Source organism: Lissotriton helveticus, chromosome 1_1, assembly GCF_964261635.1.
Source record: "Lissotriton helveticus chromosome 1_1, aLisHel1.1, whole genome shotgun sequence".
Classification (NCBI taxonomy): domain Eukaryota; kingdom Metazoa; phylum Chordata; class Amphibia; order Caudata; family Salamandridae; genus Lissotriton; species Lissotriton helveticus.
This window is the reverse complement of record NC_136057.1, coordinates 1,742,914,633-1,742,933,733: the sequence shown is the minus strand read 5'-3', so window position 1 is coordinate 1,742,933,733 and position 19,101 is coordinate 1,742,914,633. Positions and strand designations below refer to the sequence as shown.

At 47.8% G+C, this 19,101-nt stretch overlaps 1 protein-coding gene across 1 annotated transcript in view; it reads right to left on the bottom strand.

Moving 5' to 3' along the window:
• MAST1 (microtubule associated serine/threonine kinase 1) overlaps window positions 1-19,101 on the bottom strand; it is a 419,095-nt gene that overhangs the window by 36,689 nt on the left and 363,305 nt on the right. Inside the window, exon 22 of the mRNA XM_078689234.1 lies at window positions 14,131-14,331. Within this exon, the coding sequence (XP_078545360.1) occupies window positions 14,131-14,331 (201 nt within the window). The remainder of the gene's footprint in view (window positions 1-14,130; window positions 14,332-19,101) is intronic.

The window sequence follows — 19,101 nt, the reverse complement described above, 5'->3', positions numbered from 1 at the left end:
GGATTCCACGAGATCCTTAAATCCTTTTTGGCTCTCAATATAGGCTGAAGAGAATGCCTACTTCTTTCTTAAGGTCTCTCTTTTTTAGCTTTTTAAGAAACTTTGTGTTTTGTAAAGAATAATATTACTATATGATTATGATTATTTTTATTATTATTATTATTAATAATAATACAAACACTGCAACCTATCTTAGGCAACATTTTCCAAATTTCTTATAGGTTTCTTTTAAATAATATGCCCAAATAAACATTAAAATAATACTGAAAAAAAACAGGGCAGCAGAAAAATCCCTACGTTTCCTGCCGAAGTGATAGGACAAATATGCAGGGAATGAAGGGGAATACCGAATACAGCCAGATGGACGACAGCTAATAAAAGCTGTAATTAGACACTGCTGCTTTAAGGATCCAGCAGCTCCCCTATCCCATCGTGCCTGGTCCTCGCAGGGATCCAGAGCCTCAGTTCCTCTTGATGGAACCCTACGGATTACAACTGTTCATTGTTTTACCACACCAGGGTTGTTTGTGTTTTCAATTAAAATTCTGCAAAGAAGAGTAAAGATCACAAGTAACTTTTCCTTCTGCATTGTAGAATCTTCACTGGTAATCATAAGCACTACAAGAAAATAGCAAGCATATCCCTATGAACATGAAGCACAAAGTCCAGTGGCTGGTAAAAACTCATTGAATTAGCAGCAGGAAGGATTTAACCAAATTAATGGGGAAATGTAGACTTTGCAGAAGGAAAGGACCAATGGAAATCCACAGGGCTTCCACCACATCAAACTTGTGGTTCCCTTGCTCTTCCTAGGGATGGAGGGAGTGCTTTCTTCCCAACGGTGAAGCACCAGCTGGACCTATATCAGAAAGGCAGCCCGCCTTCCAAAGGGCCGCTAGATCGCAGTGACCATCGTCAGACCCTATTTAGGGTGGGTTGACATCACTCGTTTTATCTGCTGCTGTGCGCCAAGAGATGAACGTTGGATATAGGTAGGAAAAATTCACATCTAAAAGTGCATCAACCATGCCTCCTTCCCCTTCCCATAGCCCGGCCCGCCACTTCCTGCACACACTGGCTCAGAGCCAGCAGCTGAAAAATAAAACAACAATAAAATATCAGATTTTTCAACTGCTGTCTGAGCCAGTGGTGGTGCTCCTCCACCATTGCGGAAAAACCGCCACTGCTTCTGGTCCCATTCCAGACACCACAGACAGGCCAAGTAGGCCTCTGTTACAGACATTTCCCTATAGCAGGCACCTGAGACATAGTCTAAAAACAGAGGGAAAAAGGCACAATGGTCAAATTCGAGAAAACAGCTCAAATACTCAGTCAAGAATTGACTGAGGGGAGCTCATCAGCAGGACTGGCTCTAGGGAGGTGCGAACGGTGCCACCGCACCGGGGCTGACTTGGGGTGGGGGCGTCATTTTTGCAAGTATATTATCATTTTAAGAGGACATGCTGCTGCATTCCTGGCCTCCAAAGCAATACCAAAGGGGATGATGGACGGAGTGCTTGGGCAAATAAAACACTCACCCCCAGTCAACTGATCTGGGTTTAATCCATCATCATTCTTGAGCTCACTCCACCATCCCATTTCAGACATGGCCATATTCAAATCAGTCTGACCCTGTGCCTCATGGGAACAGTCCAGCGCCGAACTGCCAAGCATTCCTGGACTCCAGCAATTTTCAGGCATCAATTAAAATGGCAAGATAACTCTGGTGATTAATCGTCCTACTGGAAAAAGACCAGAGGTTTGTCTAGTGGAAGTTTAGATTAATCCTAAGGTAGCGCAGAGGTTTAAAATGCCTGCTGCTAAGAACATGTACCAAGCAGCTAACAAAGTGCATATAATGTAAATAGGTCAGTGTGCTAGTGCTTCTGTAAGAGCGCTCCTTTTGTTTCTTGTTGTTTATAAGTCAAAATCCAAATATAGAACAGCGAGCTATTAACTGTCACCCTATAGCTGCTGCAAACTGCAAGGTAATGATAAAGCTATCTGGTTTTTGCCCAGTCTTTCATTATCCTATTCTTGCCAAAAGTGTTGATTTGGATAGAAAACAATTTTTATTTTTAAAGATAAAGCCTAACAATGGTGTTACGTTTTAAATTCTGAATTTGTGCTTTAAAGAATAAGGACTCTTAAACTATATTTCCTACCAGTATCGATGAGATGTCACTCCTACATTACACCTTGTAGTCCTGCCTGATGTAACATTTCCTATACACTGATTTACACACATATGATTGTCTCTGTGCAATGTGTGTGTGATCTAAAGTGCTCTGACACCTTACATTGGTATGAGTGGTGCTATAAAAGTAAATGAATCTGAGAGACAGTGGTTATGGAGACTTGAGGGGCACTGTTAAAGGGTCCTAGTGAGGGAATCCGTGGCGGAGGTGGTCATTCGGGGTGGGAGCACCAACTAGCATTGTCGCGCAGGGCGCCACCACTGTTTAAGCCGGCCCTGCTCATCAGGATCCGTGCTGATGGCACAGAAAAGAACGAACTGAGGTCAGCGCGCTGGAGAGGCGCCTATATAGGCACTGCAGATGTCACTTTTGGCATGGATGACGCCACATGGAACCGCACAGTGCCACCTAACAGCGTGCAAGGGGATTGCTCAAAAAATTTCCAGATCTAGCCTAATGCCTGGAGAAAATTCTATGGTAAAGAATCTGCAGCAATAAGTTTCAATTAGATACGTCCCTCACATGGTACTGGACATGCAACCCTGTCCTGAGTGCCCCAGATGCAGCGATGTCTGGATTCCTAGTATTGATTTTTGCTGTCATGGGCAAACACGCTTTGTGTGTGTGCACCATGACATAAGACTGTCTCACAGATTGTGGTCTTGTTGGACTGGGAGGGGCACCCAAAGTGACACCCTCACATTTGTGAAAGGCTACTGCCTTTAACAGGAGTTAAGTAGCACAAGTGCTGTAGTGGCAGCATAACGTGATAGTGATCAGTAGAAGCAGACATGCCTTTTTACCTTTTTAACAGGCTCACTCATGTAAAGTTCTGCAGCTGTGTGCTTAATTCACCTTTGGCTTGCATCAAGTTAGTATGTAGCACTGTGCAGCATATGTGTGGTTCCAACTGTGTGCAGTGTGTGTGCGTGCCTGCGAGTGGTACACTACATGGAAGACTCTGGGACCCATTTTGGGAGACCCATGACTGACTGGAGAAGATTGAGGAGGTCGAGGAATCCCCCTATGGATTTCTGCATTCCTGTTAGCTGGTGGTACACACACTGGAGGAAGGAGAGCCAGGCTCTTCAGTACACTTAAAAGAGTGCTCTTTGATTCAGGGACAGGGCAATGTAAAGTAGCCTGGGCACGTCTCAGGGATGATGAGCTGATAAGAGAATCAGAAAGTGTATGGCTGGGGTCCTGGGTTGACCTTTTGATGCACATATTACTGGGACTGACATGCAGGTGTGAACCTCTAGTCACTCACATTGCCTGTGTTAGAACTGCTTTTCCTGTGACAGTCTGCTTTCTGGAGGAAGGGCAGGACAGAGGAGTGGGCACTTCTAAAGAAAGCAGAACCCCAAACACAAACTTTGAAGACTCAGACCCTAATTCATATTTGGTGTCTGGAAAAATAATATATAACAAGGGGAGCTCAAGGCCTCCAAAACTGTCACTTGTCAGGCTGCCAGTCGGGTTGTGCGAGGAAGAGTAGCTCTACAAGACTTCTACCAGTGACGGCCGCTGCGGGCTAAGGTAGGCCAATCTCACAGCTGGGTGAGGGGACATCACTCAATGGAAATCCTGGGAGGAGGGTGCCTAGATGAAGCGAGGTCCAGTGGAGGATACTGATGAGTGGATCCCTGTTTTGAGCAGTGAGGAGACATCTGCAGCACTGATCCTTCCGTCAACCGTGTGCAGACTACAGTCCACAACCTTGTAAGCCGGAAGGGGGCTGCAATGAAGTTACCCGTGGTTGCACTGATCTGGCCATAGCATTTGTGCAGAGTGAATTTGTAACTTCGTAGGCCAGAGGGGGGGGCACTGTGAAGATTACTACCATGCCATTGGGCTGTAGCCCATGCAGAGTGAAGTTGTTGGCCCCATTTGCCAGAGAGGGACGCCGTAAAAAGGAAGATTATTCCTGCGCCGATCAGGCCGTTGCCCTAGTGCCGAGTAAGGAGGATAACCCTGTATGTCAAATGAGGTCACTGTAAATAACAAGGGATGTTGCCTAGTTTACCCGTTGTTGTGAGGAGAGGACATCATGGTGACCTGTGAGTCCCCGAGCTCTGACTGAGGATGGGACCCCAAGTGATTGCCCCCCCCCCCCACCTGTGAGAAGGATCAGAAGAACTTGCCGACTTACAGGCCGAAGTGTAGTGCGGTGGGTTACATAGCCACAAGTGCTCTCACCATCAGCAGCCGCTGCAGCCCTCAGCGACATCTGAGAGTGAACCACTCCCAGGGATTCCGGTTATGCAATCCCCTGCAGGAGTGGGTAAGACTCATCACAGGGCCAGAAGGCCCCAGGGTACTTGTTCTGCCACATAGCTCTTCAGGCGCGAGAACACTTTTGACTTATGGAAGAGTCGGAGTGGGTCTCTTGAGACTCTGAGTACTAGTGGGGATAATCTGAATATTGCCTAAGGTAAATGGGGAATTACCACTAAAGTTAGTGAGAGGTAAGCGGGACTCGGGGACCTAACTATCTAACACTAGAGCCCCCACCTCGAGGGACCGTTTGTGTTTTTTTTTTTTTATTCTTTTTATTGAAAACAAAACACATATAAACAGTGACCGAAATGCAGAGACCACAATCGCAAAGTTCCAACATTGACTTCTAGGCGTTATACAATACTTGACAGATAGTAGAAAAACAAGGCCTAAGTATTCTCCAGGTCCACAGGTATAGGCTCCAGTGCGGGGGGTTCACAGATATCTCCACGATATGCATTCCATGCGCTCCATATCTTGACCCATTTTCGGGGTCGCCCACTAGAGACATACACAGACTTCTCACGAAACATACACCAATCAAGATCTTCCATCCATTTCCCAGCCCCGGGTGCCCGAGCCGCCCCCCAAAGCTGCGCAATGTTGCGTTTGGCAATTGCGCACGCTAGAGTCACCCACACCCTACCATGAGTCGCAGGTCCGTGGGTTCCCACACATTTAGCAGACATCGCCGTGCCTCGGGATCAACTCGCAGCTCCCACACTTCACTCATCTTTGCATGGATACGGTTCCAGAACTCCCGGACCTCCCGGCACTCCCAAAGAATATGCATGAATGACCCCGGCAGCCCACATCCCCTGCGGCACTCAGGCGATTCAGTCAGTCCCATCCTCTGCAGGCCAAGGCCCGTTACATAAGAGCGATGCAAGATCCGAAGCTGTACCAAGCGGAGCCTCATTGGAACTGCCACCTCCTTAGGGGATGCCACCGCCTCCCTCCAATCCTCGTCATCCAGGACAAGACCATCAGCGACCCACTGCTCGCGAAGGCGCACCAGCGGGTCGTCCGTATGGTTGATCAATTTATGGTATGTGAGGGAGATCGCTTTGGTAGGTAAGAGGCCATCAAGCAGGCAATCCTCCAGCGGGGAGGCCACTGGCAGCGCCACCCCGCCGGACACCACCGCGCTCAGTGCATGGCTAATCTGAAGGTAACGAAACTGCTCGGTGTCACACAACTGGTACTTGGCCTGTAGCTCCTCAAAAGTCAATATCCTATCTTTGCCCCATATATCCCGAATCTGCGAAATGCCTATCAGGTCCCACCGATCAAACCCCTTCGACTTCCAGAGCATCCCAAGCTTTTCAGAGCTCCACAGCGGCGTGGACAAGGTCAGACGTCCAGCCCATCGAAGGGCACTATTGGCCTCGTGCCACACTCTCGTGGAGCACAAGGTGGGCCCCCTCAGCGGGAAGCGGCCGCGTCGTGCGTACATAACTCGGGTGAACTCACCCCCCGGCAACTGACCACGGTCCATTGCGTAACCCGGGTCAACTGGGGATCCATAAACCGCATGATTAATGGGAGCCAGCTGTGAAGCCCAATAATATTTGCGAACATTCGGCAAGCCAATTCCACCATCATACCAGGGCAACATCAATTTGGAAAGAGCTATGCACGGTCTTCCCTCCCACAGAAGGCCGCGCTGAAGAGACTCAATCTCGCGGAAATACGAGGGGGGCACAGGATCAAAAGAGTTCTGAAGAGCATATAAGAAGCGCGGGAGGGCCATCATTTTAAAAAGAGTAGCGCGACCCAGCATGGAGAGAGGCAACGCCCTCCACCGAGCCGTGTCCGCCCGAAGCCTGGCTAGGGGGGGCAATAAATTTAGGCGATGGCGCACTGTGGGGTCTAAAGAGATATGAATCCCTAAGTAGCGAAAGCTAGACGATTCCACCCTCACGGGACAGTTCGCAGGCACCCCGGGCGGATCCCCGCTCAGTACAAATAAAACCGACTTCGCCCAGTTAATTAAGAAGCCAGAATATCTGCTGAAGATGGCGAGGACGTCCATAAACACTATCAAGGAAGCCCGGGGGGAAGTCAGATACAACAGGATATCATCCGCGTAAAGCGAAATCTTATCTTCCCACTCCAGGGTCCAGCGCAACCCCCTTATGGAGCGGTCCCAGCGCACCCAGGCCGCAAGGGGCTCTAGGGCCAGAGCGAACAACAACGGCGAAAGGGGGCACCCCTGACGGGTGCCGCGCCCAAGAGAAAAATCGCCGGATCTGTGATTGTTCACGACGACTCGCGACAAGGGAGCGGAGTAAAGGAGGCGGACCCAGCCGATGAAGCCGGGGCCGAATCCCAATTTAGCCAACACCGCGAAGAGATAGGGCCATTCCACATGGTCAAAAGCCATAGTGGCGTCCAGGGACAGTAATATTGCAGGCTCATGGATATGAGATGCGCTGGCCAGAACACCGTGAAGGCGCCTAAGATTGAGAGCTGTATTCCTTCTGGGCATAAAGCCGGACTGGTCGGGATGGACCAGGGTGGAGATGACCTTCACGAGGCGCGTAGCGAGTAATTTTGCTAACACCTTGGGTTCCACATTTAATAGCGAAATCGGTCGATATGAAGAGCATTCCAACCGAGGCTTACCCTCCTTGTGGATGACGACTATATTGACAATCCGCTGGTCGTAGGGCAACTGACCACGCTCCAAGCTCTCTGCAAACATTTCCTTCAAGTACGGAGCTAATCTATCGGCATGGGGTTTAAACAATTCAATTGGGAGACCGTTAGGGCCGGAGGCCCTACCGGAATGTACACCCCTGATAGCCATCGCCACCTCGTCATTAGTGAGAGCAGATTCCAGGTATTTCCTATCATCATCCGACAACACTGGCAAAAGAATATCGCGCAACATATCCGAGTTATCGGCCTCAGAAAACGCACCCGAGGAGTTGTAAATCTCCGCATAATAACGGGCAAACTCCTCTATCAACTGGGGGTCCGACGTGTCCACAGAACCAGTGACGTGCAGCTCCGGGACCAGTCTAGAGCCCCAGTCACCCTTCTCTAGCCAAGCAATCAGTTTCCCGGCCTTGTCGCCGTGCTCGTAAATCCTATCCTGAGAGACGTCGAGCTGCGCTCTAGCCGTACCCCGAGTTAAAGTTTTGTATTCATCCCGGAGTAGCCCAAGACGGTGATCCGCCCACGGGTCGCCCCCGGAGGAGACAGCGGTCTCCAAGGCCAAAAGCTCCGCCTCCACCCTATCTAGCTCAGCCCTCCTCTTCCTTTTCTGTTCGGCAACAAGGGAGAGAACCTCCCCCCTGACAACCGTCTTGTACGCCTCCCATAAGGAGCATCTGGAAGCGACCGAGCCCTCGTTCTCGCTGAAATAACTGTTAGTTACACGCTCCAGTTCCCGCCTCACTACCGGGTCTCGCAAGCGCCAAGCGGGGATGGGAGAAATCCTACCCACATCCCTCCGTCCTACACACAAACGCAGCCATAGAGGCGAGTGGTCGGAGACCCCTCGCACCAAGTGTGTCACTTCGCCGACCGCGGCCGCATGGGCCGCCGGCAACAATACATAATCAATACGAGAGTGGGAACGGTGCGCCGCGGATGCGTGTGTGTATTGCACCGCTCCCGGGTGTCGCAATCGCCGGCCATCAATCAATCCAGAAACCGAGAGAAAGTCAGGCAACCACCTGCGGGAGGGCAACAACGCATGGGAGGGAAGCCTATCCAATTCACCGTCCATAACCGCATTGAAATCGCCACCGATCACCATAAGGCCCATAGGCAAAGCAAGAAACACCCGGCCCAAGTCACAAAACGTGTCGGTCTGCAGCGACGGGGGGACATAGACAGAGAGAAACGAGACCGTTCTTCCCTCCCAAACTCCAGAAACCCCAACATAGCGCCCACGATTGTCAGACCAAGTAGACTGGATCGTAAGTGAGAATGAGTTTTTAACCAGGACGCCCACCCCCCTGGAGCCCGAGGTAAAACCAGCATGTGCTACCAGCTTATAGCCGCCCCTGTGCAGAGCCATACAGCGTTTCCCCATCAAGTGGGTCTCCTGTAACAGCACAACATCTGGCGATCGCCGTCTGATAAATTGATTCACGGCAGTGCGCTTTATTCTATCACCCAGGCCATTAACGTTCCAACTAAGGACCGAGAATCCCATGCCCTGTCTAGACGAAGCCATTAGTCATTGAAAAGCAAGAGTGTTTCAAGGGGTCCCACTGCATACACCGGTCACAAACCACAAACAAAACTACATCCCAACCCCCCCAACCCCTGAATGGAACTCCCCCCACCCTGCAGCCCTGCATGTAACGTGTACACATCCCCAACTCGCAGTGTGCCTGTCGCCCCCACTAACTAGGATCTAAAAGTAGAAAACGGAGGAGGACCTTACAACAGGTCGCCAGCCCCCACCACCCCAGACCGACCAAGTCCCCCCCACAAAAATAAAAAGATATTAAATAGAAATGATAAATTGCAGAGGGGTGAAGATAAAGAGTAACAAACCCCCCGTCAATCCCTCTACGCCAATAACGGTAAATGTACGCTGCCTAGGTCAAACAGTTCATCATTCTTTGTCTTCCGTCTGGGTATGTCCCTCGGGACCAGGGTCCCCGAGTCGATCCAGCCAGTCCGCCGCTACCTCCGGAGAGCAAAGAACCAAGTCTTGCCACTATGTTCGATTCGGAGGCGGGCCGGGTACATCATCGAGTACTTCATGTCCCGATCTCGAAGTCTCCTTTTTATTGTCACAAATCCCTGCCACTGTCTCTGCACCGTCCGGGTAAAGTCAGGAAAGAACAGCAAGGAAGCATTTTCGTAGGCCAGCGGGCCCAAGGATCTCGCAGACTGTAGGATGGCGTCCCTGTCTCGGAAGTTCAGGACACGGGCTATGATGGGACGTGGAAGCGCCCCAGTTTTCGGGCGACCACTGGGCACCCTATGAGCCCTCTCCACAGTAAAAAACATGCTCAGGCCCTTGGGTTTAAGGTGTTCCAGGACGAGATCCTCGACAAAAAGGTCCGGGGTAGCCCCCTCTGACCGCTCCGGAACCCCAAGGATGCGAACGTTATTCCGGCGTGCCCGACCTTCATACACATCGAGCTTCCGATCAAATTGGGTATGGGCCACCTTGAGATCAGACACCACCTTCTGTAGTTCCGACACATCCTCGATGAGGCTCCCCGTCTTTATTTCCAGGTCCTTGACCTTCTCGGAAGTTTTGGTGAGGTCGGCCCTGACAAGACCCACCTCGATAGTGACCGTGTCCAACTTCGCGTCTATCGTCCCCAAGGAGGATTGTACCCCCCTGATGGCCGCCATCAGTTCCTTCATGGCCGGATCATCACCGACCGGATCCCCCTCGGGGCTCCCAGTCGGGGAGCGTTTCGCATCTGACGGGGAACCCCTCGAGACTGTGTACTTATCGATTCGATTCGATTGGACTTGACGGTTCGATCTCTGGGCCTTCGGGAGGTTCCTGTTGAGGTCTCGCGCCGCCATCTCGACCGCAAAAGCAGGAGAAACCCACCACTCCTCGGTCGAGCGGGGAAGGGTCTTACAGCGATTGTCTGTAGGGTATGGCAGAGAGGGCAAGGACGCTCCGATCGCCACCCGGGCACAGCAAATGAAGGTCCGGCCGGCCACTTCCGGTCTCGGTAGCCGATGTTGTCGCACTTCACCCCGGACGGTGGCACACCCGGGGTCCCGGTCCTCGATGTCGCAGGCCCCAATTCTTCCAACGACGATATTCAGACGCCAGAGCAATCAATCGAGCCCAAATTTCACCTAGTGACTCAGGTGACGGTCCCCCACAAGATAGTGGGGACGGGGTACAGGATAGTATGCCGGATAGGCGGTCAGGATGTGGCGGCCGGTGGAGCCGATGCTCAAGCGGCCATCTTGGTCGATGGCGCGGCTCCTCCCCCCGTTTGTGTTTTTGAAGCCCCTACTTCTAGGGACCGTGTGAATTTTTGTATATTCCGTATTTTACTTTGTGTTCATATATAAATACTCCTGATTTCATAAAAGCAGTAATTTGACTGAATTTATGATCTTACCACGCATACCAACACAACGTGGTATTTTACATCGCGGTTTTGACAACGCAAGTCTTTACATCGACTTCCGTTGGAGGGGGCTGGACTTAGGAATAGTGTGAATTACTATTCCAACTCCAGTCTACGTACAGTAGGGAAGGTGTTGGAATAGTAATTCACACTATTCCTTAGTCTAGAGCGCCCTCCAGTGCAAGTCGACGCAATGACATGCGTTGTTAAATCCACGATGTAACCATTACACGTTGTAATGGTTGCGTGGAAAAGGATGTTTCCCATTTGACTGGCCAATCATTTATTGCTGCTATTGAATATATTTTGAGGTGTGAGCCTGTGTTCACCCCCCTGAATCTTCCTCCCCTCAAGAAGCTTTGGGCTGCTCAACCCACGCTACTAATGAGTCAAGTACTAAAGGGGTACTTGGCTCAGATGCTAATGACCCATAGTAACTTGAGCCCTGGTGAAATATGATTAAAAGGCCTAAACCACCATAGTTGGGAACAATATCGCCAGCTTGCCCCGTGGCTCTCTGAAAGGGGTTCTGACATACCCTTGCAGAAAAAACACCAATGATCCTGTCTTTCCTCACTGTTCCCCATTATCTAGCTCACATTTTTCTCCACAATAGTGGAGTGCCTGGTATTCAACTGACATCTAATAACATACTCAATCCCCTCTAATTGGTTGCTGTGCCCTTCACTCAAGCGGAGAAGTGTGGCTCACTGGTTAGAGGCGGCAGACCCGTAAGCAGAGAACGGCCCGGGGCCAGGGTTCGATTCCCGACGCGGCAGGGTCGTGGACCAGGGTCAGCGGACTCGATAATTCTCGCCTCGGTGCCTACTCTAGTCAGAAACCACACTCGGCAACTCTGGGCATCAGCTTGCCTCATCTTCACAATGGCCCCCCCAGACCGCCGGGGATGCTTGGTCGCTCCTTAGAGATACCCATCAGGGACCATCTCTCAGGGTGAGCCAGGACGGGTTCCCCAGCGGTCGAAGCGTGGAGATACTCCTCCGGGAGTCGATTCCTAGCGCTATATAAACCCACAATGAAATGAAATGAAATTACCTATCCCATGTAGACAATTTTCTCTCCTCAGCTCATCAAAATCGCCTGTCATCTATCTTTGGACGCCTGGATCAGATCTGCAGCTTTTGACAATGTTGGTCATTCCACTTTACTTTTGTCTGCCATCTCCCTTGGCATCACCAGCTCTGCACTGGTTCTCATTCTACCTCTCAGACAACTCTTTCTCTGTTGAACAAATTTCAGAATTATATGTACTTCAACAATCTATCACTTGGTGTCTCTCAAGGACCAGTTTAAGTTTACTCGTTTCTTTGCTCTACACCACCTTTCTGGTGACATCACCTCCTCTTCTGGTGCGTCAACTTCTCCCCCATCATAAATCACTAATCTCTGACTGCCTTACTTCCATTTGTCATGGTTTTATGGTATGTTATGTTAAACTTTTCTAAAATTGAGTACCTGTACTTTCCATATTTAACTGCCCCATCCATCCACCTAAACTAATCAAATTATCGACCCACATCTTGTGTTTATCCTCCTTGGCTAGAAATGTAGCAGCTCTATTCACCACGTCGATGCGAATAGAATTGTTTATTACTTCTGTTGCCACTGAGGCATGGTACTATGTGACTGAGACATAGTGAGTGATACAGAGCTACATAGTCACAAAGTGATTTAGACACAAAAGGACTGAGAGTCTGAGCGCCTGAGAGACAAAGTACAAGTGAGAGATAACAGACACAAAAAGCATTGACAACAAAGTTAAACATAGAGGCAGTGTGTATGAGGGAGTGATTCATCAATTGGAAATGAATGCATATTGACAGGGATTGAGCACTATAGAGGTGCACTGAGACCAAGATGAATGCAACAAAGAGTTACAAACTCAGTGTTAGATATGACCTAATGTCATACATGGGCCCCAAAAGAATGAAGAATAAAGGTGCAGGAAGACAACCGCCTCAAAGACAGGTAATGAACAGTTATGCAGTAGTTACAGCCACTCCCTTGGCTCTGTACCCCCTCTTCCCCTTCGCACTGAAACACTGTAAAAAAATACCTAAAATGACAGCGGCACACCCCCAGCATGGGAAGTCCAAGTTGGCATACCTGTAGCATTGCAGAGATAGCACATGCCCAAATATCTTAAACAGAATACAGGCAGTGCAAAATGGGATATATGTACATTGGCAGAAAGAGGATGCCATGCTGTGATGCCGCCCTGTACCATGACTGAGGCAATAGGTGGAGTGATACCTGTGCCATGCTAGAGAAGGTAACTTTTGATATACCTGGTAGATAGGATGTTCCAAGCAAAATACCTATACTGTAGTACAATGGGCAGTTTGGGGTTTATGGCACTGTGGTGATCTGTCGATACCATGATGGACACTGCAGCGATATACCTAGCTGCAGGTATCATGAAACATAAGGTGGTGTTCCCTAGGTTATAATGAAGTACTGGGCAGGAGTATCATACGGGTATCTTGACAGACAAAGCAGAGAAACAGTGGCAATCTCAATGGCCACAGCATTACTTGGGCAACCTGTAACAATTCTCACACGCAATCCTGTGGTGATTGTGAATATTTTCATAGGGAAGATGGTGGAAGAGTTGCCACTAGATACTATGATGGGCAGGCAGTCGTAAGGTATACTCGCTTATGCCAGACCGGGATTGACGTTTTGAGATACGGCGGGATCGCTGTTAACAGGGGCATATCACAGCCCTTGTTCATTTGCTTTACATTGCAAGGGTACATTTTGGCCCGTAACCACTACAAACCATTAATATAGGGCACATTGAAGTCTGTCTTCCCTGCAAAGTAAACATATAGCGTTTTACAAAAACGTGTTCTTAAAACAGTCATCTTCACTCTACTTAAGTGGGGTAACTACCACACATGAGTGAATATGTGTTAACTATTGGAGACTGGATATACCCTTTCAAGGACCTTTCCAGGACCTATTTTGCTTGATGTGGACTTTATCAACGACTTGTTCGGTACCGGTACCACTTGCCACAAGGGTCTCCTGAATTTCCTTGAGTAACTTTTAAAGTCTTTACATGCTTGTTTGACAATATTTAAATATGAGAACTGCAATTCCTAAAGACTCAAGCCTTGAAGAAGGTACATTAGTAACAAAACACATGTTGGCTGCCATCATCCTCTGTCATCAAGGATGTTTCAAGAACAGGACCTCCATATGTCAATTGTACAAAAAGACATTTTATGCAATCTATTTTATATGTTTAATTGACTTGCACAAATTATTAAGACAGGATATTGTATTGTTTAGTGGAGCATTGTCATTGGAAATTAAATAGCTTTGTTGAAATACGTTTATCAAGACTGGTGTTTCCTGTGAGTTGTCATATTGAAAGTAGGATAAACTAATATTCTTACTGTCTAAGAATAGGAAAGTAAATACTAAGAGTGCCGAGGTAGAGCATTTTTCTCCAGTCATAAGGTTACCTGAGGGTGTCATGACAGAAATGGCAATGATAAAGTTGGCTCTGAGTATTATGTCGGGCACCAAGGCAGTAGAGTTACCTGCAGGTATCATGACAGAAAGGGCGGTGGTGGATGCAGACTTGATGACTTTGCCACTGGGCCGTGACGTGCGTTTCTCTGGCGAGTCTCCAGAAATCTGCTGGTGCCTTGCTCGACGCAGAACCAGGTCGTTGGTTGCTTTGGGAGCTGATGGGTCGGACTCTTTCACAGAAGGAGTATCCGTAGTCGTGGTTTTGTCAACTGCCAAAAAACAATTGGGAACACAGGATTGGCAAGGAGAGGGATAAGCAAGAAAAAGAGTTAAAGGGAAAATGCGCCTAGCGAGTGGGTCAGAGACCTGAGAAGACTTTGGGCGCCATTTCCAGCACCCCCAAAAAGAATGTGTTGCTCTCTACTAAAGGAGGACAACTATCCTGAAACATGTGTCTAGAGATACACAGCACTGGCTGCACCAACAAGGGTGAAAAACTATAGCCTGACACCGAAGTAAGTGTTATCATGCACTTCATTTACTCTGGTGCACTGGGGCAAACTGAGTGCTGGGATGTGAGGCAGTGTGCACCCACCCTCCTCCTGTTATAAAGGGAAAATGTGTAAGGATAGGTCATTGCAAAAGTTAACTAAACCGTCTTTATCGAAATTTGAAATGTATGTGATTGAGAGAGCATACAATAGAGAGAGAACATGTTCTAGAGTGTGTGCATGTGAGAGAGAGCGAAGGTGGGAGGACCGGAGGGAGAAAAATAGAGACAGAGAGAGGGTGCGTGATAGAGAGCGAGAGGGTGCGAGAGAGAGAGAGAGAGAGAGAGAGAGAGAGAGAGAGAGAGAGAGAGAGAGAGCAAGACTGCCTAGCTTATGATTAATTTTTCTTTTAAATAAAATTGACTCTTCGTGAAGGGAAGTACCCTCTAGGTGTATATTCACAGGTACTGGAGAAAACATACAATCATAGAAGCAGAGGAATCTGGCAAGAAGTGACAAATAATTATTGCGTACAAATGGGAGGAAAAGGTATTTTCTTGAAATCCTGGGTCTCCTTCATGAGTAACTTCTTTCGATTCATAAACACTGGATCTTCCCGTAAGTGTGGGATCCAGGATCACACAATTCAATATTCAGTCCTGTTTTGAAGAGTGTCGCATTAAGGATCTGATTTCAATTTTCCATTTTTTTTTTAGTAAAGCTAATTACAATTGATTGTGTCGTTGTGAAATACATTTGACAAGAGGGCCACTTTATTCAACCCCCTGTTGTTCCCTCAAAAAACAAAGCAATGCAGGAAATGGTGCAAATCAGAATCCAAGTTTACATTTTGACTTTGCACCTTAAAGAACTCCAAAGGTTTAGGGGTTAGGAATGCACAGCAGTGCCAGTAAGGTAGCTCATGTTGATAGGAATGTCCAAATAAAGAGGTACACATGATGAAGGAGTACAAGTAAGTAACCTTGCATTCTCCATCTTTTGAGAACCTCAGAAACAGAATAGATAAACAAGTTATCTGCTGTTTGAAATCCACAGGAGATTAAATCCTAACACTAGTAGAGGATAAAAGTGACAATGCAGCCATGTAAACAATTTTGCAGAGACTGTAAGGAAATGCCTTTTTTTGTATGGACACCCTCAACTTTTTGAGCTGAGGCTGCTGGTTTTTCCACAGTGAGAGTGCACAGAGGCTAGCTAACGCGGCTGTGCCTGTACCCTTAAACTGGTATGACAAATTGGCTTTTACCCATTTGGCCAAGCTAACTCACCTGTAGGAGCCTAGTAACTGGTACCCAGGGTAAGTAAGTTAGAGAGTCCTTCCAGAAATTGGAACACTGGTTGTATCAACCTGGGTGGGACATGAGTAAAACGAGACTCCCAGACCATCATTTACAGGCTGGAAGAGCAGTTTCAACTGCAGGCCCGTCTTTACTATTTAAAGCAATGGCAAAGCCAGACTGTGTATGTGCAAGTTAACCCTATGGTAGGCCTATTGAGTTCTAAGACAGGGTGCAACATATCCCACGGATAGAACATGTAATGTTGCATGTTCTGATTGTAAAAATGCAAACCTGTCATTTTTACTGTGGAAGAGCTTGGGCCCACTTGACAAGAGCAAAGTTACACACTGACCCACTCTACTGTACTAACTCTAGAATACCGCAAGCAAAGATACCTTTATCAAACAACACGTTACATTAAGCCCAACTTGATTCTCAGGTCGAATTTACTGTAACATGTTGCAGTGTGCATTTTTAGCAAAGTTGCCACTTTGTTCCCTTTAGTCCCCTATGCCCAAACTGGTTGCACACAGGATCCTGTCATCGAGACAGCTTTCTGCCCTCCTGGGGAGACATCATAACGACCCCCAGGAAAGGAGACAACAGGGACCTGTTCTGGAAGGAGGTGTTACCTCCCTCCTGCAGGAAGCCACACTGGTGTGGGGGCAAAATATGAACCTCAAAGGGGAAGCCGCCTTTGAAGGGAAAATGGTTAACCCTTGGGAGAGGGGCTGATCCATTGTTCATGCAGACAGGCTGGCACTTGGGACAGGAGAGAGGAAACCAGTTGCCAAATCATTTTCCAGGGGCATGTAGCCCCCTCGGTTGTGCCAGAGAGTTCCACACGCAGAGATATGGGTCCTGTCATACTGGAAGTGGGCAGAATGGTGCATCCTGGGATGCCCAGATGCCACACTTCACAGGAAGTTGTCACCATGTGGGAGGGACCATGATAGCCTATTGGCTACCAACCGAATCCTGCCCTGAGCTAATTTCTGAGCATAGGCAGGTCACCCCTAGCACCCCAAACTCAGATCTCAACTGGACTAGAGGATGGACCATAGAAGGACTTTCCTCTACACAGTGGAATTTGCAAAGAGAGGCTGCAACGACATGGACTGAACCTGCTGAACCTGGTGGTTAGCAAAGGAGAGAGACTGTGCCGACTGTGTCCTGCTCAAGGAGAAGTCATCTCCAGAGCTCAGACAGAGACGAGAGACTGCAAGGGTCAGTGAGCTGGCCGTCTATTCACAGCAAAAGACACAACAGCTGAGAAATCTGCTGCTGCAAGTTGGTTACCCAGAATCTTCAAACTGTCGCCATCTGCTGCGATGCAGCACCAGAGACCGCGACCCAATGCAAAAAGTTGCACCTGAGTTTGCTGATCCTGGGAGTGTTGTTAGAGTGCAGCTGGGTCACCCAGAGAATGAGTTATTGATCCAGGAAGATTGGCCTGTGATCGGGATACTGAGCGACATGTAGTCCAGTGGTGCCTGGACTTCTGCCAGCACCGAGAGGTCTTCGAGGGATGTCAACCCTGTGACCAGGACCACCTCAACCCCTTTGTGGACCAAGGAGTAGGTGTAGCTGTGGATGCAATGCGGTCAATGGAGATATGTCCCATTGACCGCATCGCATCCACAGCATCCTTTGAGCATCTTCAACAGCCTTCATCCCTCGCATGAAGGCTACTTCTATAGGAAAGTCTAGCACAGGATAAAAGTGCCTTGAACGGACTGAAGACTGCTTCGCCTGCTGAGGTAACTGTTTCTGAGGAACTTGCTGGTCCGCATGACTGGCTCCCTACAATAGTTAGTCACCTAAAGTAACTCTAAGTAATCCCATTACAAATTTTAGTGATTAAGTTTCCAAGTGTCAAATTTGTGGAAATTGGTAAAGCTTGTTTGTGGTTGAGTAAAATGCTTTGATTTACTATACCTTTCAAATTCTATATCTCCAGAACCCTCTGGTGGAACTTTATCGCTGTGGTGTCTAAAAATACATAAAAAATAAAGTCTATTTTTATAAGTTGGTGTCGAATTTCTTTGGTGTTGTTGATTTCTTCTTCAATTGTGTTGGTGCTGTTTAAATGCTTTACACTTGTTTCTTTGTGTAAGCCTTGCTCCTCAGAGCCACAGCTACCCAGGGTGGAGCTGAAGGTTTAACAAAATAAAGTTAAGGGTCCTAAAAGAGTTGGAAAGTATATATACATGGTGAGGTCGCACAACCACACCACATAATACACCCCATTTCCTCACAGAGACCAAACCCAGAAAGGTGTTAGATTTTGAGTTATAGTCAATGCATAATGTATTGAAAGGTGTACTTCAAACCCCAGCTGGATCATCTGAAACCTTTAGAGCTTGTAAGTTTCTCCATTACTTCTGTTATTGCCTGATGACACCTTGTGTTTCCTCAACAAGTGGCTTTGTTTGTGTGTTTATTATGGGTTATTTTGACTATGCTAAACTAATGTGGTTACATCCATAATTCAGAAGAAAAATGTTAAATACTCTGTGAGCATCTGTTCATAGCGTGTAGTGCTGTAGATTCTCATGCTTAACATATTCCTGACATTTAGAGTTGGGCTTGAATGTCTGCAAGTTGTTTTTGTACAAAGATATGTCTCAAGTCACAGGATTTGTTATGATTCCTCTTCTTGTTGTGCAATGTGCATAGGCACCCACTCCATATTAGATAATTTTTGCACATCGAGTTAAGGTATGTGTGGAGTGTAGTCATAAATAAAGTGTGTGATGCACAATAAATCTGTATTAAGAAACAGAAAAGAAGATATCTGCAACAACAAACACATGATTGGGGGATGGAGGGCGGTTGCATGTGACTCTCATGAAGTGGTTGCTAGTGTGTTGATGATGCAGATATTTAAAAATAAGGTTCCTAATAGCATCTTACCTATCATGGCTTGTTGAGAGGCTAAAACTTCAACATGGTAGTACTTAGTAGGTGGAGTTGACCAGATGTTGTTTTACAAATATCTGATAATGGGATGTTTCTCAAAGAAAGGCTATAGTTTCTCCCTTCTTATGGGTGGAGTGTGTCTAGGTGGAGCAGATTGAACCCTTTTTGCTTTAGGTTAGCAGGTCTGAGCAAATTTAACTATCTACCTAGCGATCTGTGCTACAGATATGGACTGTCCTTTTTGCTGCTTTGCAAAAGCGACAAATAAATGATGGTATTACTGAAATGTTTTGGTTCTGTGTAATACGTAAGAGCTCTTTTAACA